Raw genomic sequence first — 26720 nt, forward strand, 5'->3', positions numbered from 1 at the left:
AGATCGAAATCTGGGTTTAACGTGGTTTGTGGAGCTCCCCCTGGTGTTGGGGTTATGGCGGTCATTTACGTCGGTATCAGGGAGGTGTAGCGGATTTTATAGACTAGGCTCAGTGCAAGTTGTTTGACTCTGTCCTCCACCCTGAGCCAGCCCACTTTGGAGAAGTGGGTTGGATTGACGTGTGATCTGGGGTGGAGGTCTAAAAGTAACCGGACTAGCTTGTTCTGGGATGTTTGGAGTCTAGATTTGAAAGTTTTGGAGGTGCTGGAGTACCAGGAGATGCAAGGACTATCAGGTAATATTAAACTCACTAAAACACTAGCAACACAATAGAAAGATAAGGGATTTCCCAGAATTATCCTAGTAAATGTGTCTAAAAACATCTGAATCCGTCCCAATGCAATCGCGTTTTTTTTTTTTCTAGTCCGTCGCTATCAATATCCACAAACACAAATCTTTCATCCTCGCTCAAATTAATGGGGAAATTGTCGTTTTCTCGGTCCTAATAGCACTTTTTGTTGGAGGCGCCCATTAAAAATAATGTGAATATATGAGGAGCCATCAATGGGTGATGTCATCATCTGTAACTTTTCTGTTAGCTACCAAAAGTTGCGAACTTTATCGTGGATGTTCTCTACTAAATCCTTTCAGCAAAAATATGGCAATATGGCGAAATGATCAAGTATGACACATTGAATGGACCTGCTATCCCCGTTTAAATAAGACAATCTCATTTCAGTAGGCCTTTAAACACACGTAAAAAAAATTTTTTTCAAAGGGTTCCAGGCAGGTTTCTGGAATGTCCGTTCTACAGACTCGACCTTAACCCTGCTAAAGATTTGAGAACAATGCTTTGAACTGGCTCTGTGCCAAGAAAGCAACACATGTCAATCAAATCTACCAGTATTTCCAAGAACGGGGTCAAATATGCAAGCAGAATTTTGCCAGAAGCATTTTGCTTCATTTTTATGTTTTTTTACATGTAGTTCCGTCATAAGAACATCAGACTTTGATCCCGAGTTTCCGGGATTCCCTGTTCTGCAGACCAACAAAAGGCTCCGAGATCGCCCTGCAAAAGTCTCCTTCTTGCCCTCCAAAGTCAGTATAATAAGTCCAGCACTGTTTTCAATAATGATGAATTAAGTATTTAGTTGTCACACTGCGGTGAGGGATGTCTTGTCGGGGTTTCTTTTTGTCTTGTGAATTCCATGTTTTATTTTGAAAAGTAACTCCTCTTGTTTCAGATCTCTTGCCCTTCCTTTTTTGTCATCAGTCTGACGTCATCCTTGACCCCTGATTTTTTTCCACCTGTTTCCCATTACTCTTATGTGTCGTATAAGCCCACACCTCCCATTATTTTGTGCCAGATTGTCTCAAGCTTGGGCTTCACGGTGGCAGAGGGGTTAGTGCGTCTGCCTCACAATACAAAGGTCCTGCAGTCCTGGGTTCAATCCCCGTCTCGGGATCTTTCTGTGTGGAGTTTGCATGTTCTCCCCGTGAATGCGTGGGTTCTACTCCGGCTTCCTCCCACCTCCAAAGACATGCACCTGGGGATAGGTTGATTGGAAACACTAAAATTGGCCCTAGTGTGTGAATGTTGTCTGTCTATCTGTGTTGGCCCTGTGATGAGGTGGCGACTTGTCCAGGGTGTACCCAGCCTTCCGCCCGATTGTAGCTGAGATAGGCGCCAGCGCCCCCCGTGACCCCTAAAGTGAATAAGCCGTAGAAAATGGATGGATGGATGGATTTTGAAAAATAACTCCTCTTGTTTCAGATCTCTTGCCCTTCCGTTTGTGTCATCAGTCTAACGTCATCCTTGACCCCTGATTGTTTCCACCTGTTTCCCATTACTCTTATGTGTCATATAAGCCCACACCTCCCCTTATTCTGTGCCAGATTGTCTCAAGCTTTCGTGCCTGTCTCGCTTCCATGTCCATGTCCATGCCTTGCCTCGTCCCACGCTTATATTCCTGGATCCTGAAATCCCACGCTGCTATTTTGAGTTTGACTTTTCTCCTCCTCAGTAGAGTGATTTTTGTTGCCATCCGCTACTTGGATCACCACATATTATTGTTGATACTTCCAGTTGTTGTATCACTCCGTCGTTCTACACTCTTACTTCCTGTTTAGTCAGTCACCATGGTTGCTCATTGATCCCACCTGCTTATCACGGTTTCTGCACACCTGTCACTTTTGATTACTTCCCTATTCAAGCCCGTCTCTTTTCGTTATTCTTTCTGGGTTCATGATTTGCTTTCCCGCAACAAGTTACGCCTGCACTCTGTCAAGTATGTATATTCTCGCTAGCTTTGCACGCTAAGCCATTTGTTCATTCCAGCTCTCATGCTATATGTTTTATTTTACTCTTTTAAGGGCCTACGTGCCAGTTTATTTCTCATTGTTGTATATCCTAGGTTTTATGCTAGCGTCTTTGGTTTGCCTTTTATTAGCACCAGTGTTTTGTTTCATAGATCCTTTTCGTTAGATAAATTGTTTATATCTTACCTTTGCTGTGTTCACTTGACGCATCCTCGGGGGAATCGAACCCGGCATCACGATGCCACACAGGGGTAACAATTTTTGTTATTTAGTTTTTTTAACTGAAGTGGTGAGTTCAATGTCAATCAATCAATGTTTATTTATATAGCCCCAAATCACAAATGTCTCAAAGGACTGCACAAATCATTACGACTACAACATCCTCGGAAGAACCCACAAAAGGGCAAGGAAAACTCACACCCAGTGGGCAGGGAGAATTCACATCCAGTGGGACGCCAGTGACAATGCTGACTATGAGAAACCTTGGAGAGGACCTCAGATGTGGGCAACCCCCCCTCTCTAGGGGACCGAAAGCAATGGATGTCGAGCGGGTCTAACATGATACTGTGAAAGTTCAATCCATAGTGGCTCCAACACAGCCGCGAGAGTTCAGTTCAAGCGGATCCAAGACAGCAGCGAGAGTCCCGTCCACAGGAAACCATCTCAAGCGGATCAGCAGCGTAGAGATGTCCCCAACCGATACAGGCGAGCGGTCCATCCTGGGTCCCGACGAGTTATTAGTTGTTCCTGCGATTCTTTCTTTCCTCAAATTTTTGAGTGATTTTTTTGTTAACCATTATTAGATGAAGATTAAGTTCTGTCACACCTGATCATGTTTTGTCATGTAATGTTTTTGATTTAGGACATTCAGTCACGTTTTGCACTTCCTGGTTTTGTTTGCTTCCATGCCAACTCATTAGTTTTCACCTGTCACGTCCCTGTTCTCAGCCTCACACCTGTTTTCACTAATGATCAGAACTATTTAAGTCACTCTTTTTCTTGTCTTCGTCCTGGGATCTTCACACACTCACATGCGCACGCACCCTACCCATGCTGTACCTCCTCCAAGTCCTTGTCCATAGTTCCATGCCGTGTAAGTTTTTTTTTGTAGTTATGCCATTGTGCTAGTTTTGTTCATAGTTTATTATATTCATGCCATCGTGCTGTTTCTGTTCATAGTTCATTCATGCCAATCGAGCAAGTGTTTTTGTTTCACGTTTGTACTGTTTAGCCAAGTTTCTTCCTCCATTGTGAGCGCTTTTTGTTGTTTATTTGTTTATTAAATAAACAACCATGTACTCACATCCACGCCTCGCTCGTGTTGATCCTCATCTGCATCGAAGAAACAATCCACGTCCAAGCCAAGTTATGACAAGTTCATAGTCATTGTTTTCTTCCTCCTGTTGGAGCGTTTTATGTTCATAAGTTTTATAGCAGATACGGCGCAAATTATAGTTCGTCTTTGTTTTTGTGTTTTCCTCCTTTTAGGAGTGGTTCTCGGTTGTTGATTATTTTTTTTTCGAACCTTTTTCGCCGACAGTTTTTGTTATTTGTAGATATTGTATTACTCTGACTCTGGAGGTGAAAGAGCCGTCAAAATAAAAGCCTAACAAAGTATCTACTCTGCAATCTGAGTTCAATCCTTTGTGAAGTGAATTATACTTATATAGCGCTTTTTCTCTAGTGACTCAAAGCACTTTCATAGTGAAACCCAATATCTAAGTTACATTCAAACCAGTGTGGGTGGCATTGGGAGCAGGTGGGTAAAGTGTCTTGCCCAAGGACACAACGGTAGTGACTAGGATGGCGGATGCAGGAATCGAACCTGCAACCCTCAAGTTGCTGTCACGGCCGCTCTACCAACCGAGCTAAACCGCCCCACAACTCCAAGCCTGACATTAGTGAAGTGGAAGAGTTAGTGGAGGTGGCACTGTTTGTGATGATGGAGTGATGTGGAAGAGAGGTAGAAATATCAATCATAGAGAAAAGATTCAAACAGCGGTAAATCAATTTCAAGACTGGAGAACAGCTTGGGGTTTAAGATTCTTTGTTGGGAAAACTAAAGTCATGAATTTTACAAAGAGCACTGCAAAAACTGAAATCTGAGCAAGATCAAATATCTCAAATTAGGTTGATATTTGCTTATTTTCTGTCTAAGAGAATTCTTCTCACTCAGCAGATTTTATGTTAGAGTGTTTTACTTGTGTTAAGGGTTTTGGTCCTAAATGATCTCAGTAAGATATTACAGCTTGTTGCTGAAATTTTATGACCTATATTGAGTAAAACATGCTTGAAACTAGAATATCAACTGTTGCAAAGCTGTGTCGTCAACACTCACAAGTATAAAACTACTTTTTTTTTTAAAGTAATAATGTTTTACTTCAAGCACGAAAAAAAATCATGATGCCGAGCGCATATCATTATATCAAGATAATGGCACTAGCACAGGGGTAGGGAACCTATGGATCTAGAGCCAGATGTGGCTCTTTTGATGACTGCATCTGGCTCTCGGATAAATCTGAGCTGACATTGCTTGATAAGTAATGAATAATTCCACTTGTAATAAGTGTTAAAAATAATGTTCAAAACATAAAACATTCTCATGCATTTTTAGTCCATCCATCGGTCCCCTAGAGGGGGGGGGGGGGGATGCCCACATTTGAGGTCCTCTCCAAGGTTTCTCATAGTCATCATTGTCACTGGCGTCCCACTGGGTGTGAGTTTTCCTTGCCTTTATGTGGGTTCTTCCGAGGATGTCGTTGTTGTAGTGGCTTGTGCAGTCCTTTGAGACATTTGTGATTTAGGGCTATATAAATAAACATTGATTGATTGATTGATTTAAAATTAATTAGCGCCCCGGCGGCAATTCAAGGAAATGCGGTAGTTTGGATAGAACACAATGAAAAAAAATGCAGGCAGGACCATTGGAATAAGGAAAAAAAAAAAGGTAAGTAGTATTACAAAGACCAGAGCAGAGTGTTAGAGCCAAATACACTTTCTGTCCGTCAAATTGATGACGTCACTAAACGGGTTGGCTCCAAGGCCTAGTTCCTGGCTATTTAGGGAGGAGTCGGGATCTTGCTCAGGTGTTGCTGAGTGGAGGCCAACAGTTTTTGACCGTGCCAGGCTAGTGTTTGTTTGCTCCCGTGTATTTTCCGTTTTGTACAAAGTGTGTTATACAAATGGGACTTTATGATCCATCCATCCATTTTCTACCGCTTATTCCCTTTCGGAGTCGCGGGGGGCGCTGGCGCCTATCTCAGCTACAATCGGGCGGAAGGCGGGGTACACCCTGGACAAGTCGCCACCTTATCACAGGGCCAACACAGATAGACAGACAACATTCACACACTAGGGCCAATTTAGTGTTGCCAATCAACCTATCCCCAGGTGCATGTCTTTGGAAGTGGGAGGAAGCCAGAGTACCCGGAGGGAACCCACGCATTCACGGGGAGAACATGCAAACTCCACACAGAAAGATCCCGAGCCTGGATTTGAACCCCCGGACTTTATGATATTAAATAGTATTATTAAACGTGGACACAATTTTGGACATCAATTATTAGCTGGCTGCACACGTCTGAACTAGCTTCATTTATATTCGGCAACCGGTAGCAGTAATAGTAAAGGACTTTACCGCTGCAGAGAGTAGATGTAATGAGAGGAGGAATAAAAATAGGAAAGGAAGAAGACATTAAAACTAGAATGAGATTATGACATACATATCTAAATAGTTGATTGACATTGATAGGAAACATAATACAGGGCTGTGTGACTCTTGTCATCAGATAGAAAGTTTTAATACATTGTAGGAAATACAATAGAGAAAGGGAAATACTGGGAAATAAGTTAGCAAAAGAGAATGCTAGGTTAGTAGTGGAAGATATTTTAGGATTGCACTCGTAGGATACAAAACATTGTATACATTTTTTTAAAAGACGATTAAACAAATGAATATATAGGAGGGTTCTAGCTCCGTCCACACTCCATATCAATAGGTGGCGGTAATGCGCATCGCAATTTTGCTTCTCCACCGCCGTTAAACCAAAGAAGAAGAATTACTCTACACAAGCCTGGAAGCCGATCGGCACATTTCCTTCCATCACTAACTGAAAGGTTGATAGTGCGACCTCCTGTAGTGTAGAATGTAGTATGGACCATAGGACAGGACGAAGAAGTCCCGTTAAGAAGCTGTGGAGGCCTAAGATGCTCTACTAGTCTGCTGGAAATCCAAAGAAGACGAAGGAGTAAAAAGCAAAATGGCGTTTGACAGAGAAGGCCTAAACGTGGCCATCATTGTTTCTCTATTTGTATTTAGTGCATATATGTACGCATATATGTGGTGTAGTAGATGAAACATTCTTAGTCATTGTTTGTATCCGGATACATTAGTCTGAGCGCACTTTATCGCGTCGTGTGCTAGTTAGCTTAGCTTGTTAGCTGCTAACAAAGAGACGCGGACGTTATCAACACATCGCTAAGTAGAGATCAAATGTGAGTGTAAAGTGTTGTGGTTGTGTGAAAATGTGCGAAAGAACGATAGCAAAGTGTGAGGAGGAGCTTTGTCCAACAAAAGAGGAGAATGAGCGACAACATCAACTACTGGACGCTGTTTTCAAGAAACATCAAGTTGTGTTACACAGAACAGGTTTGTTTACTTCTTATTCTCACATCTTTACTAACTTTCTATTTCAGTATTGAACCTTTTCTTCAATGGGAATAGATATAAATAATTCACGAAAACGAGACAGTTTGAGGTTGATGTTCCTCTCAATTTGTAACAATGTGTGATTGACTCAATCAATCAATCAATGTTTATTTATATAGCCCCAAATCACAAATGTCTCAAAGGACTGTACAAATCATTACGACTACAACATCCTCGGAAGAACCCACAAAAGGGCAAGGAAAACTCACACCCAGTGGGCAGGGAGAATTCACATCCAGTGGGACGCCAGTGACAATGCTGACTATGAGAAACCTTGGAGAGGACCTCAGATGTGGGCAACCCCCCCCTCTAGGGGACCCAAAGCAATGGATGTCGAGCGGGTCTAACATGATACTGTGAAAGTTCAATTGAGTGAAGGAGTTCTGAGAAGTTTGCATAGGAAAAGGTACAGTTTCAGCACGGTACACATTCACTGCTGCAAGAAAGCCTGAGCTTCTTTCAGTTGAATTATTTCTTTTTAAGGCCTACTGAAATTAGATTTTCTTATTTAAACGGGGATAGCAGGTCCATTCTATGTGTCACACTTGATCATTTCATGATATTTAGGTGGGGATGAACCAGGGACCCTCGGGTTGCGCACGGCCACTCTTCCACTGCGCCACCCCACACCTAGTACCAAGCTCGTTGTGTCCTGAGCAAGGCACTTCACCCTTGCTCCTGATGGGTGCTGGTTGGCGCCTTGCATGGCAGCTCCCTCCATCAGTGTGTGAATGTGTGTGTGAATGGGTAAATGTGGAAGTAGTGTCAAAGCGCTTTGATTGCCTTGAAGGTAGAAAAGCGCTATACAAGTAAAACCCGTTTATTTCGCGATATTGCCATATTTTTGCTGAAAGGATTTAGTAGAGAACATCCACGTTAAAGTTTGCAACTTTCGGTGCTAAGAGAAAAGCCCTGCCTCTACCGGAAGTCGCAGACGATGATGTCACATGTTGATAGCTCCTCACATCCTCACATTGTTTCTAATGGGAGCCTCCAACAAAAAGTGCTATTCGGACCGAAAAAATGACAATTTCCCCATTAATTTGAGCGAGGATGAAAGATTCGTGTTTGAGGATATTGATAGCGACGGACTAGAAAAAAAAAAGTTGGAAAAAAAAAACGCGATTGCATTGGGACAGATACCGATGTTTTTAGACTCATTTACTAGGATAATTCTGGGAAATCCCTTATCTTTCTATCGTGTTGCTAGTGTTTTAGTGAGTTAAATAGTACCTGATAGTCGGAAGGGTGTCTCCACGGGTGTGTTGACGCCAGAGTCTCAGGGGAGTCGACGGCAGCTATGGATGGCACAAGTTCAGCCTTTCTCCGGTAAGAAGCGACTTTTTACCACAATTTTCTCACCGAAACCTGCTGGTTGACATTTGGTCTGGATTCATGTTTGCTTGACCATAGGAAAGTTTCACCTCCAGGGAATTTTAAACAAGGAATCACCGTGTGTTTGTGTGGCTAAAGGCTAAAGCTTCCCAACTCCATCTTTCTACTTTGACTTCTCCAATATCAATTGAACAAATTGCAAAAGATTCAGCAACACAGATATCCAAAATACTGTGTAATTATGCGGTTAAAGCAGACGACTTTTAGCTGTGTGTTTGTGCAGCGCTCATATTTCCTTAGAACCCGTGACGTCTTGCGTACACGTCATCATTACACGACGTTTTCAAGACGAAACTCGCGGGAAATTTAAAATTGCAATTTAGTAAACTAAAAAGGCCGTATTGGCATGTGTTGCAATGTTAATATTTCATCATTGATATATAAACTATCCGACTGCGTGGTGGCTAGTAGTGGCTTTCAGTAGGCCTTTAAGTGTATTTCTACCCACCAGCAGGGCGATCCTACTATGTAAGAACAGAATTCGTTGGTTGAGTCTTTGACTACCTTAGTAGTGATTTTTTCACTGGAGAGATTAGTCTCTACGATGCAGCCAAGATAGGTAATCTCATTTATCCATCCATCCATCCATTTCCTACCGCTTATTCCCTTTTGGGGACGCGGAGGGTGCTGGCGCCTATCTCAGCTACAATCGGGCGGAAGGCGGGCTACACCCTGGAAAAGTCGCCACCTCATCGCAGGGCCAACACAGATAGACAGACAACATTCACATTTATGTATGGTACAATATTGTCACCCACTTTGACTCTGAAGTTATCTACTTTTCTGAAGTTAGGAATTGACCCAAAAACTTGCAAGTACCAGGGGCTAGTCTTAATTTGGCAGTTTGTCATTGAAAGCCTTGTTAACGTAGGTCTTGAGGATTCTGCTTTCGCTTGTTTTGTGGCCGTCAGCCTCGGTTCTATGTTTTTTACAGGTACAGAAAATCATGGAATGATCACTTAAAGGGGAACATTATCACCAGACCTATGTAAGCGTCAATATATACCTTGATGGTGCATAAAAAAGACCATATATTTTTTTAACCGATTTCCGAACTCTAAATGGGTGAATTTTGGCGAATTAAACGCCTTTCTGTTTATCGCGCTGGAGGCGATGACGTCAGAATGTGACGTCGCCGAGGTAACACACCCACCATTTTCATTTTTATCACATTACAAACACCGGGTCTCAGCTCTGTTGTTTTCCGTTTTTTTTGACTATTTTTTGGAACCTTGGAGACATCATGCCTCGTCGGTGTGTTGTCGGAGGGTGTAACAACACTAACAGGGAGGGATTCAAGTTGCACCACCGGCCCGAAGATGCGAAAGTGTCTGCCGCCAGACCCCCATTGAATGTACATTTGACCGGCGATGCTAAGGCAGACATGGCACAGAGATGTATGGATAACCTGCAGATGCATTTGCAACGATAGTCAACAAAATCCCAAATGTGAGTTTTGTTGATGTTGACTGCCAGCTAATCGATGCTAATCGACGCTAACATGCTATTTACCGGCGGTGCTAAAGCAGACAAGGCACAGAGATGTATGGATAACCTGTAGATGCATTTGCAACTATATTACGTTTCCTTCCACCCACATTTAATGCGAAAAAAAACACTTACCAATCGACGGATTTAAGTTGCTCCAGTGTCAAAAGATGCGAAAGTCCTGATCGTTTGGTCCGCACATTTTACCGGCGATGCTAACGCAGCTATTCGGCCATGCTATGGCTATGAATAGCGTCAATAGCTATTCGCTCAATAGCTTCAGTTTCTTCTTCAATACTTTCATACTCCAACCATCTGTTTCAATACATGCGTAATCTGTTGAATCGCTTAAGTCGCTGAAATCCGAGTTTGAATCCGAGCTAATGTCGCTATATCTTGCTGTGGTATTCGCCATTGTTTGTTTACATTGGCAGCACTGTGTGACGTCACAGGGAAATGGCCAGTGTCTTCGCAGAGAGTCGAAAATAAGGCACTTAAAAGCTTTATTTAGGGATATTCCGAGACCGGTAAAATTTTGAAGAAAACTTCAAAAAATACAACAAGCCACTGGGAACTGATTTTTATTGTTTTTAACCCTTTGAAATTGTGATAATGTTCCCCTTTAAGCCCCATATAGTAGTTCCATTTGTGATGGAAAGGACTTAAAAGGACTCACTCACCTTGGTAGTGTGCTTAATGACTGAGGTGAGACAATGTTGGTGGCACAGGTTTTAAAAATGGGTGCATCCTTTCGGGACATATCTGTGTTCCTGTCCCCAACAAGATGTAAACCTGTATCAACATGTTTACACAAAACTAACACAGTCATCAAATACATTTTATACTGTAATCAAATGTTATTAGAGTTATAATTTCACTTTCTGATTCTGAACTACATGCATCAATAAGTTAAAGTAAACATTTATTTTCAAGAATCCAAATAGTCAACACTTGATTTATTAAAAAAACAGGTGCCTGACTCTTCTTCAGCGTGTCGTAGATGGTCTCCAATTCCTAAAGAGGAATTGATGGAGATACTCCATAAAACACATAGTTTGGTAAAAGTTCATTTTGGCCTTTGCCAACAAAATGACCACAAAAAAGTATTTTGCATGATGACAAAAACATGCCATGAATGTTTTTTTTAAGTGATTTTGGAATTTTTTTAATTTTATTTCCATGATATTGAAGTTATGGTAATGACTATGTCATTACAAGATTATGGTTAGGTTCAGAGATAAAGTTTAGATGTAATAGACTGTATACACAATAAGATATTTGCACACTTTACATCAGTGAGTGTAAAGTAGGGGTGTCAAACTCATTTTAGATCGGGGGCCACATGGAGAAAAATCTACTCCCAAGTGGGCCGGACTGGTAAAATCCCTGCACGATAACTTAAAAATAAAGACACCTTCAGATTGTTTTCTGTGTTTAAAAATAAAAGAAGCACATTCTGAAAATGTACAAATCATAATGTTTTTGTTTGTTTACACTTACATGTTGCGGTTAATAGTATTCTATCTTTATTTGTGGTTATTTATATTTTCTGAATGAATGATGTAATAATGTTCATCAGTCAACTCAATGGTGTTCCTTTTGTAATCAAGATAAAAAAATATCAAAATCAAATTACAGTATGCCATGTATGTAGTTTGATCATTTTCCTCGATTGATGTACTAAAACAATGTGGTTTATTTTGTACATATGTACCATCATCTACAGCAGGGGTCGCCAACCTTTACCACTCAAAGAGCCATTTTCACCCGTTTCACAAAATAAAGAAAACTATGGGAGCCACAAGACTCTTTTGAAATTTAAAATGATATAACACAGCGTACAAAGTTTTGTTTTGCTTTGTGCTATGTATTAACCAGAGGTCTCAGACACACGGTCCGCACCTTAATATGAACATTTTGTAGTAGTGCGGCCCGTGAGTTTTATTTGAATGCCGCTTGACAACATCACATTTGCCAACCATCTCGATTTTTCCGGGAGACGACCAAGTTTCAGAGCAACCTTCCTCTCGACTGACTACTGGTTTTCACCCAAACAACAATAATAAGGGCGTGCTATGATGACAATGCGTTTAGCGACCTCCACAACCGTAACAAACAGCTTACCAGCCCATTCGTATTTTGTATGTGTCTTCTGCAGAAACACATTAGCGCAGCGTTTCTCAAATGTCATGTCTCTATTCCCCACTGGTGGGGAATAGAGACATGACAGGTGGGGCGCGAGGAACGGGAGGACATTTCACTTTAGTTTAATTTTTTTATTATATTCTTAGATATATATATTTTTTTTACTATGCTTTCATAGTAAGCATAGTAAAAAAAATCAGCTATATGACTAAATGTAAATTACAGGTACTTATTTTTCCTGTAGGCTTTAAATTTCTAGGTTGGAGTGAAAGTTTGACAGATAGAGCAACAGTAACTAATGGGGGCGGGGCTAAGCAAAACAAACTTTCGCGCCGATGGGTAGCAGGCTAATGTGTGGACCACAATTACACAAAATGGATACATTTGTGACTCGCACCTCGAAGGTCGTCGAGCCAGAGCCAGCGCCTGCAAAGAAACTAAATTCTGACGGGCCTAATCAACCAAAAAACCAACCGAAAAGAAAGTATGATGAAGGGTATTTTGCTCTTGGATTCACGGCAGCGGTGGTGGGGGCAGAGGAGAGACCCCTGTGTGTTCTGTGTCTAAAACCGCTAGCCACAGACAGCATGAGACCCAACAAATTAAAGAGACACCTCTAGACCACACACCCCAATCATGTCAATAAGCCACTAGATTTCTTTCAAAGAAAACTGGCATAGTACCGTCAACAAGAGACGCGCCTGGTAAAAGCTGCATCAGTAAACAGTAACGCTCAAATGGCTTCATATAGAGTTGCATACAGAATTGGACAATGCAAAAAACCACACACAATGGCTGAGCAGCTCATTTTCCCCGCTGCAATAGACATGGTGTCAGTCATGCTTGACGAGACAAGCACAGCTAAATTAAATGCTGTCACACTGTCAAACGACACAGTTGCGAGACGTATATGCGACATTGCAAGTGATTTTGAGGAACAACTCCTGGACAAATTAAAAGAAAGTTGTTTTGCTTTACAAGTGGACAAAGCTACGGACAGCAATAAAGACTACCTGTTCATCGCATACGTCCGCTTTGTGAATGGCGAGTCACCGTGTGAGGATTTGCAAATGCATAGCTCCTCCTTTTTTTGTTGTTGCAAAGATTGCAAAGCGGCACTTTTTAATTTATTTATTATTGAACTTGATGCAAGTTATTTGATTTATTATTGAAGTTGATGCAAGTTATAACACTTTGATTTATTATTGAACTTGATGCAAGTTATAACACTTTTTTTTATTTATTACTGAACTTGATGCAAGTTATACCACAGCTGCACAACTATTTTATTTATTATTGAACTTGATGTTATTGTATGTTATTGAGTTTGAATGTATACAACTTGATGTTACTTGATGTTCAAAAAATTTGAAAATGTTAAGCTTGGCATCATCGTTCTGTTGGGGCGATGGGGGCAGGTGGGGCTTGAAAACTCCCTCTTGTCCAAAGTGGGGAATGACAAAAAAAGTTTGACAACCACTGCATTAGCGACTGCAAGGCATACTTACTCAACAGCCATACAGGTTACACTAAGGGTTGTGATATAAACAACTTTAGCACTCTTGCTAATATGCGAGGCAATGAAATTTGGAAAACCTCCCGGTAAAATGGGGGGGTCGGCAAGTATGCAGCTGAGCCGCATCAGAGTGATCCAAGAGCCCCATGCGGCATGACCCCTGATCTACAGAGATACAAAGAATTGCTATTGCAACATCCAGTAGACACATGTAGAAGAACTGTTTCTTTCATTCAAATATTTCAGGTTAATTTGAATACTTAGCAAACTCATCCCGCGGGCCAGATAAAACCGTACGTTTGACACCTGTGATAGCAAAATTACTTATACTTTTTTAAATAGATGATGTTCTTTGAACTGGGTACCAAAAGTTGTTTATTAGGTTCAGGAATGTGACACTTAGCAAGAGATCTATTATCTGATCAAGCTCTGTCTCCTGTGTCTTTGATGTAACATGTGGACTTTAGTTGACCTGGGCATATGTGTCATTTATTCTTGATCCCCAACAGAGCTAAATTGTTCCCCTTTCCTGAGTGACCCCCCCAACCCCCCTTTCTGGGCAAACGACACCCTCTCCTTCTTCACAGGACTTTGGGTATTCATTCCACTGGTGTACTGTATGTAAATGAGCATGGAGGGTGGGACTTCTGAGAATGTATAATTGTCATGTCAAATTCTAAAGGGGTTAGAACAAGTTGGAACAAACAAATGTGTCGTTCTGGTTTGGTCTCGCTTTGCAAAGCTTGTTATTATTTGTTTGTTTCTTTAATAAATCATTTTAAAGCTATTTGTCACTAATGGATCGTCTTCAAGAAATTTCCACGACACACCCCTGGTGTAAAGTAAAAAATGCCTCAATTAATGCTGCCCCGTACCTATTGAAAACTTTTCAAATTGCCCCCCAATCAAATTTCCAATTCTTTTTTTGAATACATTTTGAGACAAAAGGTTTTTCCCGTGTTTTTATTGGTTGTTTTGCTACACGCTTTTAACACAACACACGAAATAACACAAATAATATCAGTCTAAAACTATTTCTATTCTCTCTTTATCTTCTTTATTTATTTACCCAACAGACGTTCAGAAGCCCCTTCACATTAAAGAGGAAGAGGAAGATCCACAGCCCCCCCACATTAAAGAGGAAGAGGAGGAAGTGTGGATCACTCAGGAGGGAGAGTGTCTTCTAGGGCAGGAGGAGGCTGATGTCAGCAAGTTTCCACTGACTTTTGTCTCTGTGAAGACTGAAGAGCATGAAGACAAACCACCTGAGTCCTCACAGCTTCATCACAGTCCAAGTAAGCACAACATCCACATATCATTTTATTCTCAGGGCATTCAATCCATCACAACTGGACTCTTCACTTTGTCTTACAAGACCTTTGTCTTCTCATCCAAGTAGGCTTCCTTAATCATTTGAATTTAGAGAGGAACTTCACTTTTTGGAGGAATTTGTTCTATCTTTCACAATCTTTATAAAAGACATGACGATGGATATATATTTTTAAATAACATTCTAACTCATAAATGTCAATAAAAGTCCGCTTGCAATGGAGCCAATGGCAGGTCCTCTATAACCATCCAATAAACGCCAACAATAACAATTTGCATTTCGTAGCTTGAATACCAAGCAAGTATTAGTGATATTGTTATCATAAGTGCTAACGCAGACAAACTATGTTGACATCACCAGCTGGTGAGCTCCTTCCTCACCTTGATGCTGGTAAAAGATTATTCCAGATCATGAATTGTGCCGCTCACCTGGATAGTAGAAGGATGATAATGTATTTTGACAAGTTGGTACCCTTTGACAGCCAATTTAGACTCTGGACAATGGCGAATGACACAAAAAGACGCCTGGCTTCAACCCTCTTTTTCGAGTGACAATTAAGTCATTCTTTATCTAAAAGGGAATATAACAATAAACCAGTGACAGCAGACTTTGTTCAGTAAGTGATATTGTATTACGTTTGTTGGCTCTCAGGAAGTCTGCAGTGTGTAATAGTCAGTGATGTTAAAAAAAAAGGATGCGTTTTTTTAAATGAATGCGCTAATGAGCAAAAAATATGTAAAATGTACATCTTTTTTTAAAATATGCCTGTTACTAAATTACATATATATACTTAGTGTATGTACATAAAACCTTATTGGAGGTGTTTGGATGTTTTTAAAGGGGAAAATTATCACAATTTCAGAAGGGTTAAAACCAATAAAAATCAGTTCCCAGTGGCTTATTTTATTTTTCCAAGTTTTTTCCAAAATTTTACCCATCACGCAGTATCCGGTAAAACGGCTTTAAAGTGCCTGATTTTAACCATCGTTATATACACCCGTCCATTTTCCTGTGACGTCACAGCGTGACATCACCACAAACAAAGATGGCGGATTGCACAGAAAGGTATAGCATAGTAGCTCGGATTTCAGCGGCGCAAGCGATTCAACAGATTACGCATGTATTGAAACGGATGGTTGGAGTGTAAAGGCAGATAGCGAAAACGAAATTGAAGAAAAAACTGAAGCTATTGAGCCATATCACGACAGACAGCAAAACGGGAGGAAGCGAGGACGAATTCGGCAATCGCCTTCCAACCAACGATTGGTATGTGTTTGTTTGGCATTAAATGTTGGTGGAGGGAAAGGCTGGATCCAAATATAGCTACAAATGAGGCATAATGATGCAATATGTACATACAGCTAGCCTAAATAGCATGTTAGCTTCGATTAGCTGGCAGTCATGCCGTGAGCAAATATGTTTGATTAGCACATAAGTCAATAACATCAACATCAACAAAACTCACCTTTGTGATTTCGTTGACTTTATCGTTGGAAATGCATCTGCTTTGAGTGTCGCAGGATATCCACACATCTCTATGCCATCTCTGTCGTAGCATCGCTATCGTCGGTAAAGTGTGCGAGGGACTTTCGCATCTTTTGACCACTGGTGCGGCGCAACTTGAATCGGTCGATTGGTATGTGTTTGTTTGGCATTAAATGTGGGTGGAGGGAAAGGCTGGATGCAAATATAGCTACAAATGAGGCATAACGATGCAATATGTACATACAGCTGGCCTAAATAGCATGTTAGCATCAATTAGCATGCCGTGCTAATCAATGCACACTCCACGTAAGTCAACTTGAATCCATCTCTGTTAGTGTTGTTACACCCTCCGACATCACACCGACGAGGCATGATGTCTCCAAGGTACGGAAACCAGTCGAAAAAACGGAAAATAACAGAGCTGATTTGACTTGTGTGTGTAACGGGTTTGAGAAAATGGCGGATTGCTTCCCATTGTAACGTCACGGGCGAAAGGTCATCGCTCCGACAGCGAACAATTTAAAGGCTTTTAAATTGCCAAATTCACCCTTTTAGAGTTCGGAAATCGGTTTAAAAAAAAAACATATGGTCTTATTTCTGCAACACGAAGTTATATATTGATGCTTACATAGGTCTGGTGATAATGTTACCCTTTAGGGATTGCAAGAATTTTTATAAGAATAAAGTGGATTGGGCGTTGGCCTGGGAAGGCATTCCCCTGAAGGTCTTCTTCATGAGTCATCTGGAAGTACCCTGACTGCTGTGAGGGGAAACTGATTAGATTGTGAGATCATATGTTGGTGCAGGACAATGTCTCATGTGACTGAGCAAAGCTGGACTTTTTTAAAGAATGTTTGTTTTCTCCTGTCCCGCAGACATCAAAGAAGAACTTCTACCTCATGAGCAGGAGGAGGAACAACATTCCCCCCACATACATAAGGAAGAAGAGGTACCACATTCACATAATGTTAAACTGACCCTTCACATTAAAGGGCAAGTGGAGGACCCACTGATCTTACATGTAAAAAATGAAGAGGAGGGCCCATTGATCCCTCACTTTAAAGAGGAAGAGGAGGACCAAGAGCCGCTGCACATTAAAGAGGAAGAAGAGGAACACAGCATCAGTCAGGAGGGAGAGTGTCTTGAATGGTTGGATGAGTTCCCAGAGATTGGTGTCCCTGTGAAGAGTGAAGATGATGAGGTGAAAGGTGAAAGTGAGGAGAGGGGAGGGGCGGAGCCTCCAAGCAGCAGCTCAACACAACACATGACAACAGAAGCTGATGGAGACCACTGTGGAGGATCACAAGCAGACAAGCTCTTAGCTCCACTATCAGATAGTGAGGACACAACCTCACACTCTCCTGACACTGATGATGAAGACTCTAAAGAGGATAAGACATGTCACACTGACAACACTCGCTTTAAATGTTCTCACTGTGACAAAACCTTTAAATACCATTGTCACATGAAAACCCACATGAGAACGCACACTGGAGAGAAACCTTTTACCTGTTCAGTCTGTAGTAAAGATTTTGTTCTAAGTCAACATTTAAAAGTTCACATGAGAATACACACTGGAGAAAAACCTTTTATCTGTTCAATATGTGGGAAAGGTTTTTCACACAGTCAGAGTTTGAAAAAACACACAATGTCACACACCGGAGAAAAATCTTTTATATGTTTGATCTGTAGTAAAGGTTTTGTAGTAAGTCACAATTTGAAAGTACACATGAGAACACACACTGGTGAAAAACCTTTTTCATGCTCAATCTGCGGTAAAGGTTTTACACAAAATTCATACATGGAAAAACACAGAAGAATACACACTGGAGAAAAACCTTTTTCCTGTTCAACCTGTGGTAAAGGTTTTGCACGAAGTCGGTGTTTGAAAGTACACATGAAAACACACACTGGAGAAAAACCTTTCATATGTTCAATCTGCGGTAAATGTTTTGCACAAAGTAACATTTTGAAAGTACACATGAGAACACACACTGGCGAGAAACCTTTCTCCTGTTCTACCTGCAACAAACGCTTTTGTGACCGATCAAACTTTGTCGCACACATGAGAACACACACAGGAGAGAAAGTGTTGGGTTGCAGTGTGTGTGGTGAAAGATTCTCTTATAAGTACCAGTGGGAGAAACACAAGTGTGCTGGTGAGAACAGCAGCAGCAAATAAAAATGCAGGATTTGAAATAAACTGTCAAGACTTTAATTTGGACTTTCTAACATCAGCTCATATAACATGTGTGACGTTGTTTGTGTAACAAACTTTTAAATTTGCTTCTACATTTATGAATTAAATAGTTTATATTAGTGCTTTTTTCAGTCAAGTACATGCAGTAATATGGAATATTGTGTACTTTTACTAAACATTGAACAGAACAATTTGACGCAAAAGGTGAGAGTAAACAGTACAAGACAATGAACATTTTATGTGTATATATATTCATAATACGATTTTAGACTTATAAGTATTTTTTATAGGTGTTTAAAATATGGAATTGTTACATATTCTTATTTCTAATTTTTAATAATCCTATAGATTAGCATCTTTATATGATATACATATGTACTGGACCACTTCAGGAAGCGCATTATTTACTTTATTCATCATTTGAACAGTTGTCATTCATAAAACACTTTTAAATGTGTGACTTTATGAATCATTTGTTGGGTCTCTATAATCTATTTTATTAAGTATCTTAATTGCTGTATTTTGTAATATGATGATTGTGTTGGGATTGTTTTATATGCATGTCCCCAGACTGCTCTCGCTGCAGTGCCCTCTGCTGGTTGTTCAGGGGAGTGTTATAGGTCACATGTATTTGTGCATCTGGTTTGTGGGATTAAGGCTTCACGGTGGAAGAGGGGTTAGTGCGTCTGCCTCACAATACGGAGGTCCTGCAGTCCTGGGTTCAAATCCAGGCTCGGGATCTTTCTGTGTGGAGTTTGCATGTTCTCCCCGTGAATGCGTGGGTTCCCTCCGGGTACTCCGGCTTCCTCCCACTTCCAAAGACATGCACCTGGGGATAGGTTGATTGGCAACACTAAATTGGCCCTAGTGTGTGAATGTGAGTGCGAAAGTTGTCTGTTTATCTGTGTTGGCCCTGCGATGAGGCGGCGACTTGTCCAGGGTGTACCCCGCCTTCCGCCCGATTGTAACTGAGATAGGCGCCAGTGCCCCCCGCGACCCCGAAAGGGAATAAGCGGTAGAAATGGATGGATGGATGGATGGGTTTGTGGGATTAATGCCTCATTGACACAAAAGCATCCACATATGCAAATTCAATGCAAATAAAAATTAAGCATATTTATATTCAAATCACAAAAATATATTTACAAATACACGTTGATACAAATTCTTGATTTATTTGTATGTCACATTTTTACATTTATAAATTTTATTTGTACATGTTTACAAATATGCGTCTATTTATACAAATTATTTATTTGTACATCACATTTGTATTTGTATATTTATTAATATATGGATATTTATTAATATATTGATATTTTTAAGTTAATGTGAGACAATTCTACTTCCATAGCTACGTAGGTTAGCGTAGCTTGTTAGGTTAGCGTAGCTTGTTAGCTGCTAACAAAGAGACGCGGAAGTTACCGTTACATTGCTAAGCAGGGATCTAATGTGAGTGTAAAGTGTTGTGATTTTGTGAAAATGTGCAAAAGAACGATAGCAGAGTACGAGTAGGAACTTTGTCCAACAAAAGAGGAGAAGGAGCGACATCAACTACTGCACGCTGTTTTCAATAAACATCAAGTTGATTTGTTTACTTCTTACTCTCACATCTTTACTAACTTTATATTTGATTACCAACACTATTCTTAAATATATTGTGTATAAGAAGTTGGGTTGTCTTGTGGTTGTCGGTGCTCTGTCGAATTTAAAGGGGAACATTATCACAATTTCAGAAGGGTTAAAACCAATAAAAATCAGATCCCAGTGGCTTATTTTATTTTTCGAAGTTTTTTTTTCAATTTTACCCATCATGGAACATCCCGAAAAAAGGCTTTAAAGTGCCTGATTTTTGCTGTCTGTAAATCCACCCGTCCATTTTCCTGTGACGCCAATACAAACAAACATGGCGGATAGAACAGCAAGATATAGCGACATTAGCTCGGATTCAGGTTCGGATTTCAGCGGCTTAAGCGATTCAACAGATTACGCATGTATTGAAACGGATGGTTGGAGTGTGGAGGCAGATAGCGAAAACGAAATTGAAGAAGAAACTGAAGCTATTGAGCCATATCACGACGGACAAAGGCAATGAGGACGAATTCGGCGATCGCCTTCTGACCAATCTTTTGACCACTGGAGCAACTTAAATCCGTTGATTGGTAAGTGTTTGTTTGGCATTAAATGTGGGTGGGGTGAAAGGCTGGATGCAAATATAGCTACAAATGTACATACAGCTAGCCTAAATAGTAAGTTAGCATTAATTAGCTGGCAGTCATGCCGTGCGCAAATATGTCTGATTAGCACATAAGTCAATAACATCAACAAAATTCACCTTTGTGATTTCGTTGACTTTATCGTTGGAAATGCATCTGCTTTGAGTGTCGCAGGATATCCACACATCTCTGTCGTAGCATCGTTATCGTCGGTAAAATGTGCAGAACAAACGAGGGACTTCCGCATCTTTTGACACTGGTGCAACTTGAATCCGTCGACTGGTATGTGTTTGTTTGGCATTAAATGTGGGAGGAGGGAAAGGCTGGAGGCAAATATAGCTAAAAATGAGGCATAATGATGCAAAATGTACATACAGCTAGCCTAAATAGCATGTTATTATCGATTAGCATGCTGTGCTAATCGATGCACACTCCATGTAAGTCAACTTGAATCCGTCCCTGATCGTGTTGTTACACCTTCCGACAACACACCGACGAGGCATGATGTCTATAAGGTACGGGAAAACAGTCGAAAAAACGGAAAATAACAGAGCTGATTTAACTTGTGTTTGAGAAAATGGTGGATTGCTTCCTGTTGTAACGTCACGGTGAAAGGTCATCGCTTCGACAGCGAACAATTGAAAGGCATTTAAATAGCCAAATTCACGCTTTTAGAGTTCGGAAATCGGTTAAAAAAGCATATGGACTTTTTTTTTGCAACATCAAGGTATATATTGACTCTTACATAGGTCTGGTGATAATGTTCCCTTTTAACTACCAGTAAAGATGAGCTACATATCCCAGTCCATTTGTAGAATAAACTCTTAAACTTTAAGTCCAGTCTCATCACTTTATACTGACAGTTAATAGGACAACATTAACTGGGAGGTGTCAGGGGTGTTTGTTGTTGAACCCCAAGATGCAGAGATGGAGGCAGGCATCGAGCAAGAAAACTTGATTTAATTAAAACTACACAAGAACAAACAAAAGCACGCACGTGGGCGGAATAACAAACGAAGAGCGCTATCTCTGGGAGCTAGAAAAACAAAAAGGAAGTTTAGCATGGAAGCTAGAGGATAACAAACAGAAAAACTGGAAATAGCTATGGCTAACAAAAACAGCTTACCGCTACGACGACCAGGACAAGATGTAGCACGACAGGTAATAGCTGAAATGATGCCAGACACGACAGGTAGCAAAGACACAAGAGTGACATGAGGCAACGACAATACAATACAATGATCCAGCAACTGACACAAGACAAAGCAGGTACAAATAGGAGCCGGCTGATTGGCAACAGGTGTGGCCAGATACTGGAGGCCACGGCCCCTCCAGCTCCATGCGGACCCGAGTGAGTACAGCCTGTTTTCATGTCCGCTTTCCCACGATATAAACAGCGTGTCTGCCCAATGACGTTATAACTGTATAACGATCGAGGGCGAGTTGTTGGTTTCTTATGTGGGTTTATTGCTAGGCAGTTTTATTAACGTCCTCCCAGCGTGGTAACAACACACAACAACAGCAGTCACATTTTCGTCGACCGTAAAGCAGTTCGTCTGCCGTAAACAGCAATGTTGTGACACTCTTAAACAACAACACCTACAGGCAACTTCAACCCTTTACTAATACCCTCCTCCATTCACATCCCATCCCCCCGGATTGTAAATAACCTAATGTAAATAATTGAATGTATTTCTAATGTATATACTTGTTCTTATGCTATCTAAACTCACTATGTTCTCTGCTGGCTGTACATATCCTACTAAGTAAGACCTACACGGTTTCAATGTCCACATTTCTCTGTTGATGCAATTGTTGATGACTGAAGTACTGATATCAGCCAAAGCTCCTCATCCCACCCCCCGGATTGTAAATAATGTAAATAATTCAATGTACATACTATGATGATTAACTTGTGTGATGACTGTATTATGTTGATAGTATATATTTGTACCATGAATTGATTAACGTGGACCCCGACTTAAACAAGTTGAAAAACTTATTGGGGTGTTACCATTTAGTGGTCAATTGTACGGAATTGCGTCGGTAAGGTGGGCGGGGTTGGGGGCGCGGGGGTGTAAAATATATTCAGGAAGTGTCACGAATACAAAGGATTATGGGTTTTTGTTGTGTTGCGTTTATGTTGTGTTACTGTGAGGATGTTCTCCCGAAATGTGTTTGTCAATCTTGTTGGGTGTGGCTTCACAGCGTGGCGCATATTAGTAAGTGTTAAAGTTGTTTATATCACAACCATCAGTGTACTCTGTATCACCCAGTATGCCTTTCAATCTTGTACGTGTGATTGCGGAAGCTGCACACAACATGTTGCTGGACCAAAAATCGGTTCGTACATGTTGTTGAAGGTGTCTAAGGCAATGGCTTCACAGCACGCCCATATTAATGTCATTAGGATGAACGCTTTTGAATAATCGCGAGAACATCAGCGGCTCCAATTGTCTTCGATACTCTGTGAAACAGGTTTAAATAGCTCTGTGGGTGGTAAAGGCGGCCGACTTCTGATGTATTTCAGCGGGCGGGTACGGTCCTGATAAAACGTTGGTTCGGGTGGTCGGCGGGTGTATGACGACTTTGGTGATGCGGTTGCGGATGTTATAATTCCCTATCCGCGCATCTCTAATATGTATATAAAAAAATGGGTATTTCTGTCTGTCATTCCATTGTACATTTTTTTTTCCTTTTACGGAAGGTTTTTTTGTAGAGAATAAATGAGGGAAAAAACACTTAATTGAATGCTTTAAAAGAGGACAAAACACAAAAAAAAATGAAAATAAAATTTGAAACATAGTTTATCTTAAATTTCGACTCTTTAAAATGCAAAATTCAACCGAAAAGAATGAATAGAAAAACTAGCTCATTCGAATCTTTTTGAAAAAAATAATAGAAGAATTTATGAAACATTATTAGTAATTTTTCCTGATTAAAATGTATTTTAGAATTTTGATGACATGTTTTAAATAGGTTAAAATCCAATCTAGATATAGTACTTTATTGATTCCTTCAGAATCTGCACTTTGTTACAATATTTAACAAATTGGACCAAGCTATATTTCTAACAAAGACAAATCATTATCTTTTGTAGATTTTCCAGAACAAAAATATTTAAGAAAATGTGAGACTTTGAAATAAGATTTAAATTTGATTCTACAGATTTTCTATATTTGCCAGAATAATTTTGTTGAATTTTAATCATAATAAGTTTGAAGAAATATTTCACAAATATTATTCGTCGAAAACACAGAAGCTAAAATGAAGAATTAAATTAAAATGTATTTATTATTCTTTACAATAAAAAAACAATATTTGAGCATTGATTTAAATTGTCAGGATAGAAGAGGAAGGAATTTAAAAGGTAAAAAGGTATATGTGTTTAAAAATCCTAAAATTATTTTTGAGGTTGTATTTTTTCTCTAAAATTGTCTTTTTGAAAGTTATAAGAAGCAAAGAAAAAAAATAAATGATTTCATTTAAACAAGTGAAGACCAAGTCTTTAAAATATTTTCTTGGATTTTCAAATTCTATTTGAGTTTTGTCTCTCTTAGAATTATAAATGTCGAGCAAAGCGAGACCAGCTTGCTAGTAAATAAATACAATTTAAAAAAAAAAGAGGCAGCTCACTGGTGAGTGATGCTATTAGAGCTATTTTTAGAACAGGCCAGCGGGCGACTCATCTGGTCCTCACGGGCTACCTGGTGCGTTGGTGACCCCTGCTTTAGAGATTGATGTCGGTTTTTGATACAGTGCTGTCTGAGGGATCGAAGGTCACGGTCATTCAATGCTGCTTAAATGGAATGATTTCTCCAGATTCTCTGAACCTTTTGATGATATTATGGACCGTGGATGTTGAAATCCCTAAATTTCTTGCATTTGCACTTTGAGAAACGTTGTTCTTAAACTGTTTGACTATTTGCTCACGCAGTTGTGGACAAAGGGGTGTACCTCGCCCCATCCTTTATTGTGAAAGACTGAGCATTTTCTTGGCAAGCTGTTTTTATACCCAATCATGGCACCCACCTGTTCCCAATTAGCCTGCACACCTGTGGGATGTTCCAAATAAGTGTTTGATGAGCATTCCTCAACTTGATCAGTATTTATTGCCACCTTTCCCAACTTCTTTGTCACGTGTTGCTGGCATCAAATTCTAAAGTTAATGATTATTTGCAAAAACATTTTTTTTTTATCAGTTTGAACATCAAATATGTTGTCTTTGTAGCATATTCAACTGAATATGGGTTGAAAATGATTTGCAAGTCATTGTATTCTGTTTATATTTACATCTAACACAATTTCCCAACTCATATGGAAACGGGGTTTTTAGTATTAAAATTATGAAATCAAACTGGGAATACTTAATGCTGAAAACTCAACAAAGCTTATATTACCTAAAAATGTTGCTAATAGAAATAAGGTTCTGCTGGGTTCCAGCACATGTTGGACTGGAGGGGAACAAGGAAGCAGACAGAATTGCCGAAAAAGCAATTAACAGGACATTGAATACTGAATGTAACATTCGGCAAAAGGTGAAGTGAAGGCAGATTTAGAAAAAAAAAATCCGCAAAGAAATGGCAACAGAGGTGATTAAAAATATTTTAACATACAGAAATGTACTGCGTTGAAGTGGCGCCTTGTCCAGGGTGTACACCGGCTTCCGCCCGATTGTAGCTGAGATAGGCACAAGCGCCCCCCGCGACTCCAAAGGGAATAAGCGGTAGGAAATGGATGGATGGATGGAGATGAAGAGGAAAAATAAAAGGGAAGAGGTGGTGTTGGGTAGATAAGGATTGGATCACAGGCCTAAATAAAACAATGGCAACAATATGAAAATGTCAAACAGAAATATGTCCTGCATGTAAAACTGTTGAAGATGTAGAACACATCATATTAAGCAGCAAGAAATACACGGAAAGGAGAAGATCAGTAAGGGAGAGGAGGATTATATCTTGGGAACTGCGGGGAAATAGTAAACATAGAGCTGTCTTTAAATACCTCAAAGATGCACGACTATATAATAGAATATAAACATATTATTTATAATATATATAATACATAACGAGCCCATTATACATACTCCGGTACAGTAGGTGGCGGTATGCACCTTCTAAGTTGCGGCTGCAACTCGCCAGAAAACTAAAAGAAGAAGACGTAGACTTCGCGCATGCGTGAACTGACCGGTTGGAAAAGCAAGAGGGCGTTTGACGGAGAAGGCCTAAACGTAAGCATTATCGTTCTGTATTTGTTTTTGTTTTGTATCATTGCGCACGTAGATAAATATATCGTTTAATAGATTACTCATCGTTGTTATTCATCTGCATAGTCTGAGCGCACTTTATCGCGTCTTGTGCTACCTTAGCCTGCTAGTTAGCTTAGCTTGTTAGCTGCTAACAAGGACGCGAACGTTGTTGTCATATCGCTAAGTCGAGATCAAATGTGAGTGTAAAGTGTTGTGATTGTGTGAAAATGTGCGAAAGAACGATAGCAAAGTACGAGGGGGAACTTGGTCCAACTAAAGAGGAGAAGGAGCGACAACATCAACGACTGGACGCTGTTTTCAAGAAACATCAAGTTGTGTTACACAGAACAGGTTTGTTTACGTCTTACTCTCACAACTTTACTGGCATTATATTTGGTTATCAACACTTTTCTTCCATCTATAGTGTATAAGAAGTTGGGTTGTCTTGTGAGAATGATTCATGTACGTCTGGTATTTGCAGCAGGGTCTCTTGCATGAATTACCATGAATTGATTAACGTGGACCCCGACTTAAATAAGTTGAAAAACTTATTCGGGTGTTACCATTTAGTGGTCAATTATACAGAATATGAACTGTACCGTGCAATCTACTAATAAAAGTTTCAATCAATGCAACCATCGAATTTAACTACCCGTAAAGATGAGTTACA

The 26720-nt window shown here is 40.2% G+C and overlaps 3 protein-coding genes across 10 annotated transcripts in view; all 3 read left to right on the forward strand.

Annotated features, from left to right (window-relative positions):
• LOC133545531 (gastrula zinc finger protein XlCGF57.1-like) overlaps positions 1–18604 on the forward strand; it is a 158724-nt gene extending 140120 nt beyond the window's left edge. Inside the window, exons 3-4 of one of the 2 annotated variants that reach the window (XM_061891206.1) lie at positions 14648–14866; positions 17262–18604. In XM_061891206.1, the coding sequence (XP_061747190.1) occupies positions 14648–14866; positions 17262–18568 (1526 nt within the window). In that variant the 3' untranslated portion in view covers positions 18569–18604. The remainder of the gene's footprint in view (positions 1–14647; positions 14867–17261) is intronic. The other variant, XM_061891219.1, reaches the window with a different exon arrangement.
• Positions 6904–26720, forward strand: part of LOC133545542 (gastrula zinc finger protein XlCGF28.1-like) — a 37912-nt gene continuing 18095 nt past the window's right edge. Inside the window, exon 1 of one of the 2 annotated variants that reach the window (XM_061891246.1) lies at positions 6904–6967. The gene's annotated coding sequence lies outside the window, so the exon portion shown is untranslated. Of the gene's footprint in view, positions 6968–25896; positions 26033–26720 lie in introns of those variants that run through there. The other variant, XM_061891245.1, reaches the window with a different exon arrangement.
• LOC133545526 (gastrula zinc finger protein XlCGF57.1-like) overlaps positions 26039–26720 on the forward strand; it is a 403569-nt gene continuing 402887 nt past the window's right edge. For 4 of the 6 annotated variants that reach the window (XM_061891175.1, XM_061891181.1, XM_061891180.1 and 1 more), the window contains exon 1: positions 26039–26401. In XM_061891175.1, coding sequence (XP_061747159.1) covers positions 26278–26401 — 124 coding nt within the window. In that variant the 5' untranslated portion in view covers positions 26039–26277. The remainder of the gene's footprint in view (positions 26402–26720) is intronic. The other 2 variants (XM_061891179.1, XM_061891178.1) reach the window with 2 other exon arrangements.

Source organism: Nerophis ophidion, linkage group LG28 (assembly GCF_033978795.1).
Source record: "Nerophis ophidion isolate RoL-2023_Sa linkage group LG28, RoL_Noph_v1.0, whole genome shotgun sequence".
NCBI classification, from domain to species: Eukaryota; Metazoa; Chordata; class Actinopteri; order Syngnathiformes; family Syngnathidae; genus Nerophis; species Nerophis ophidion.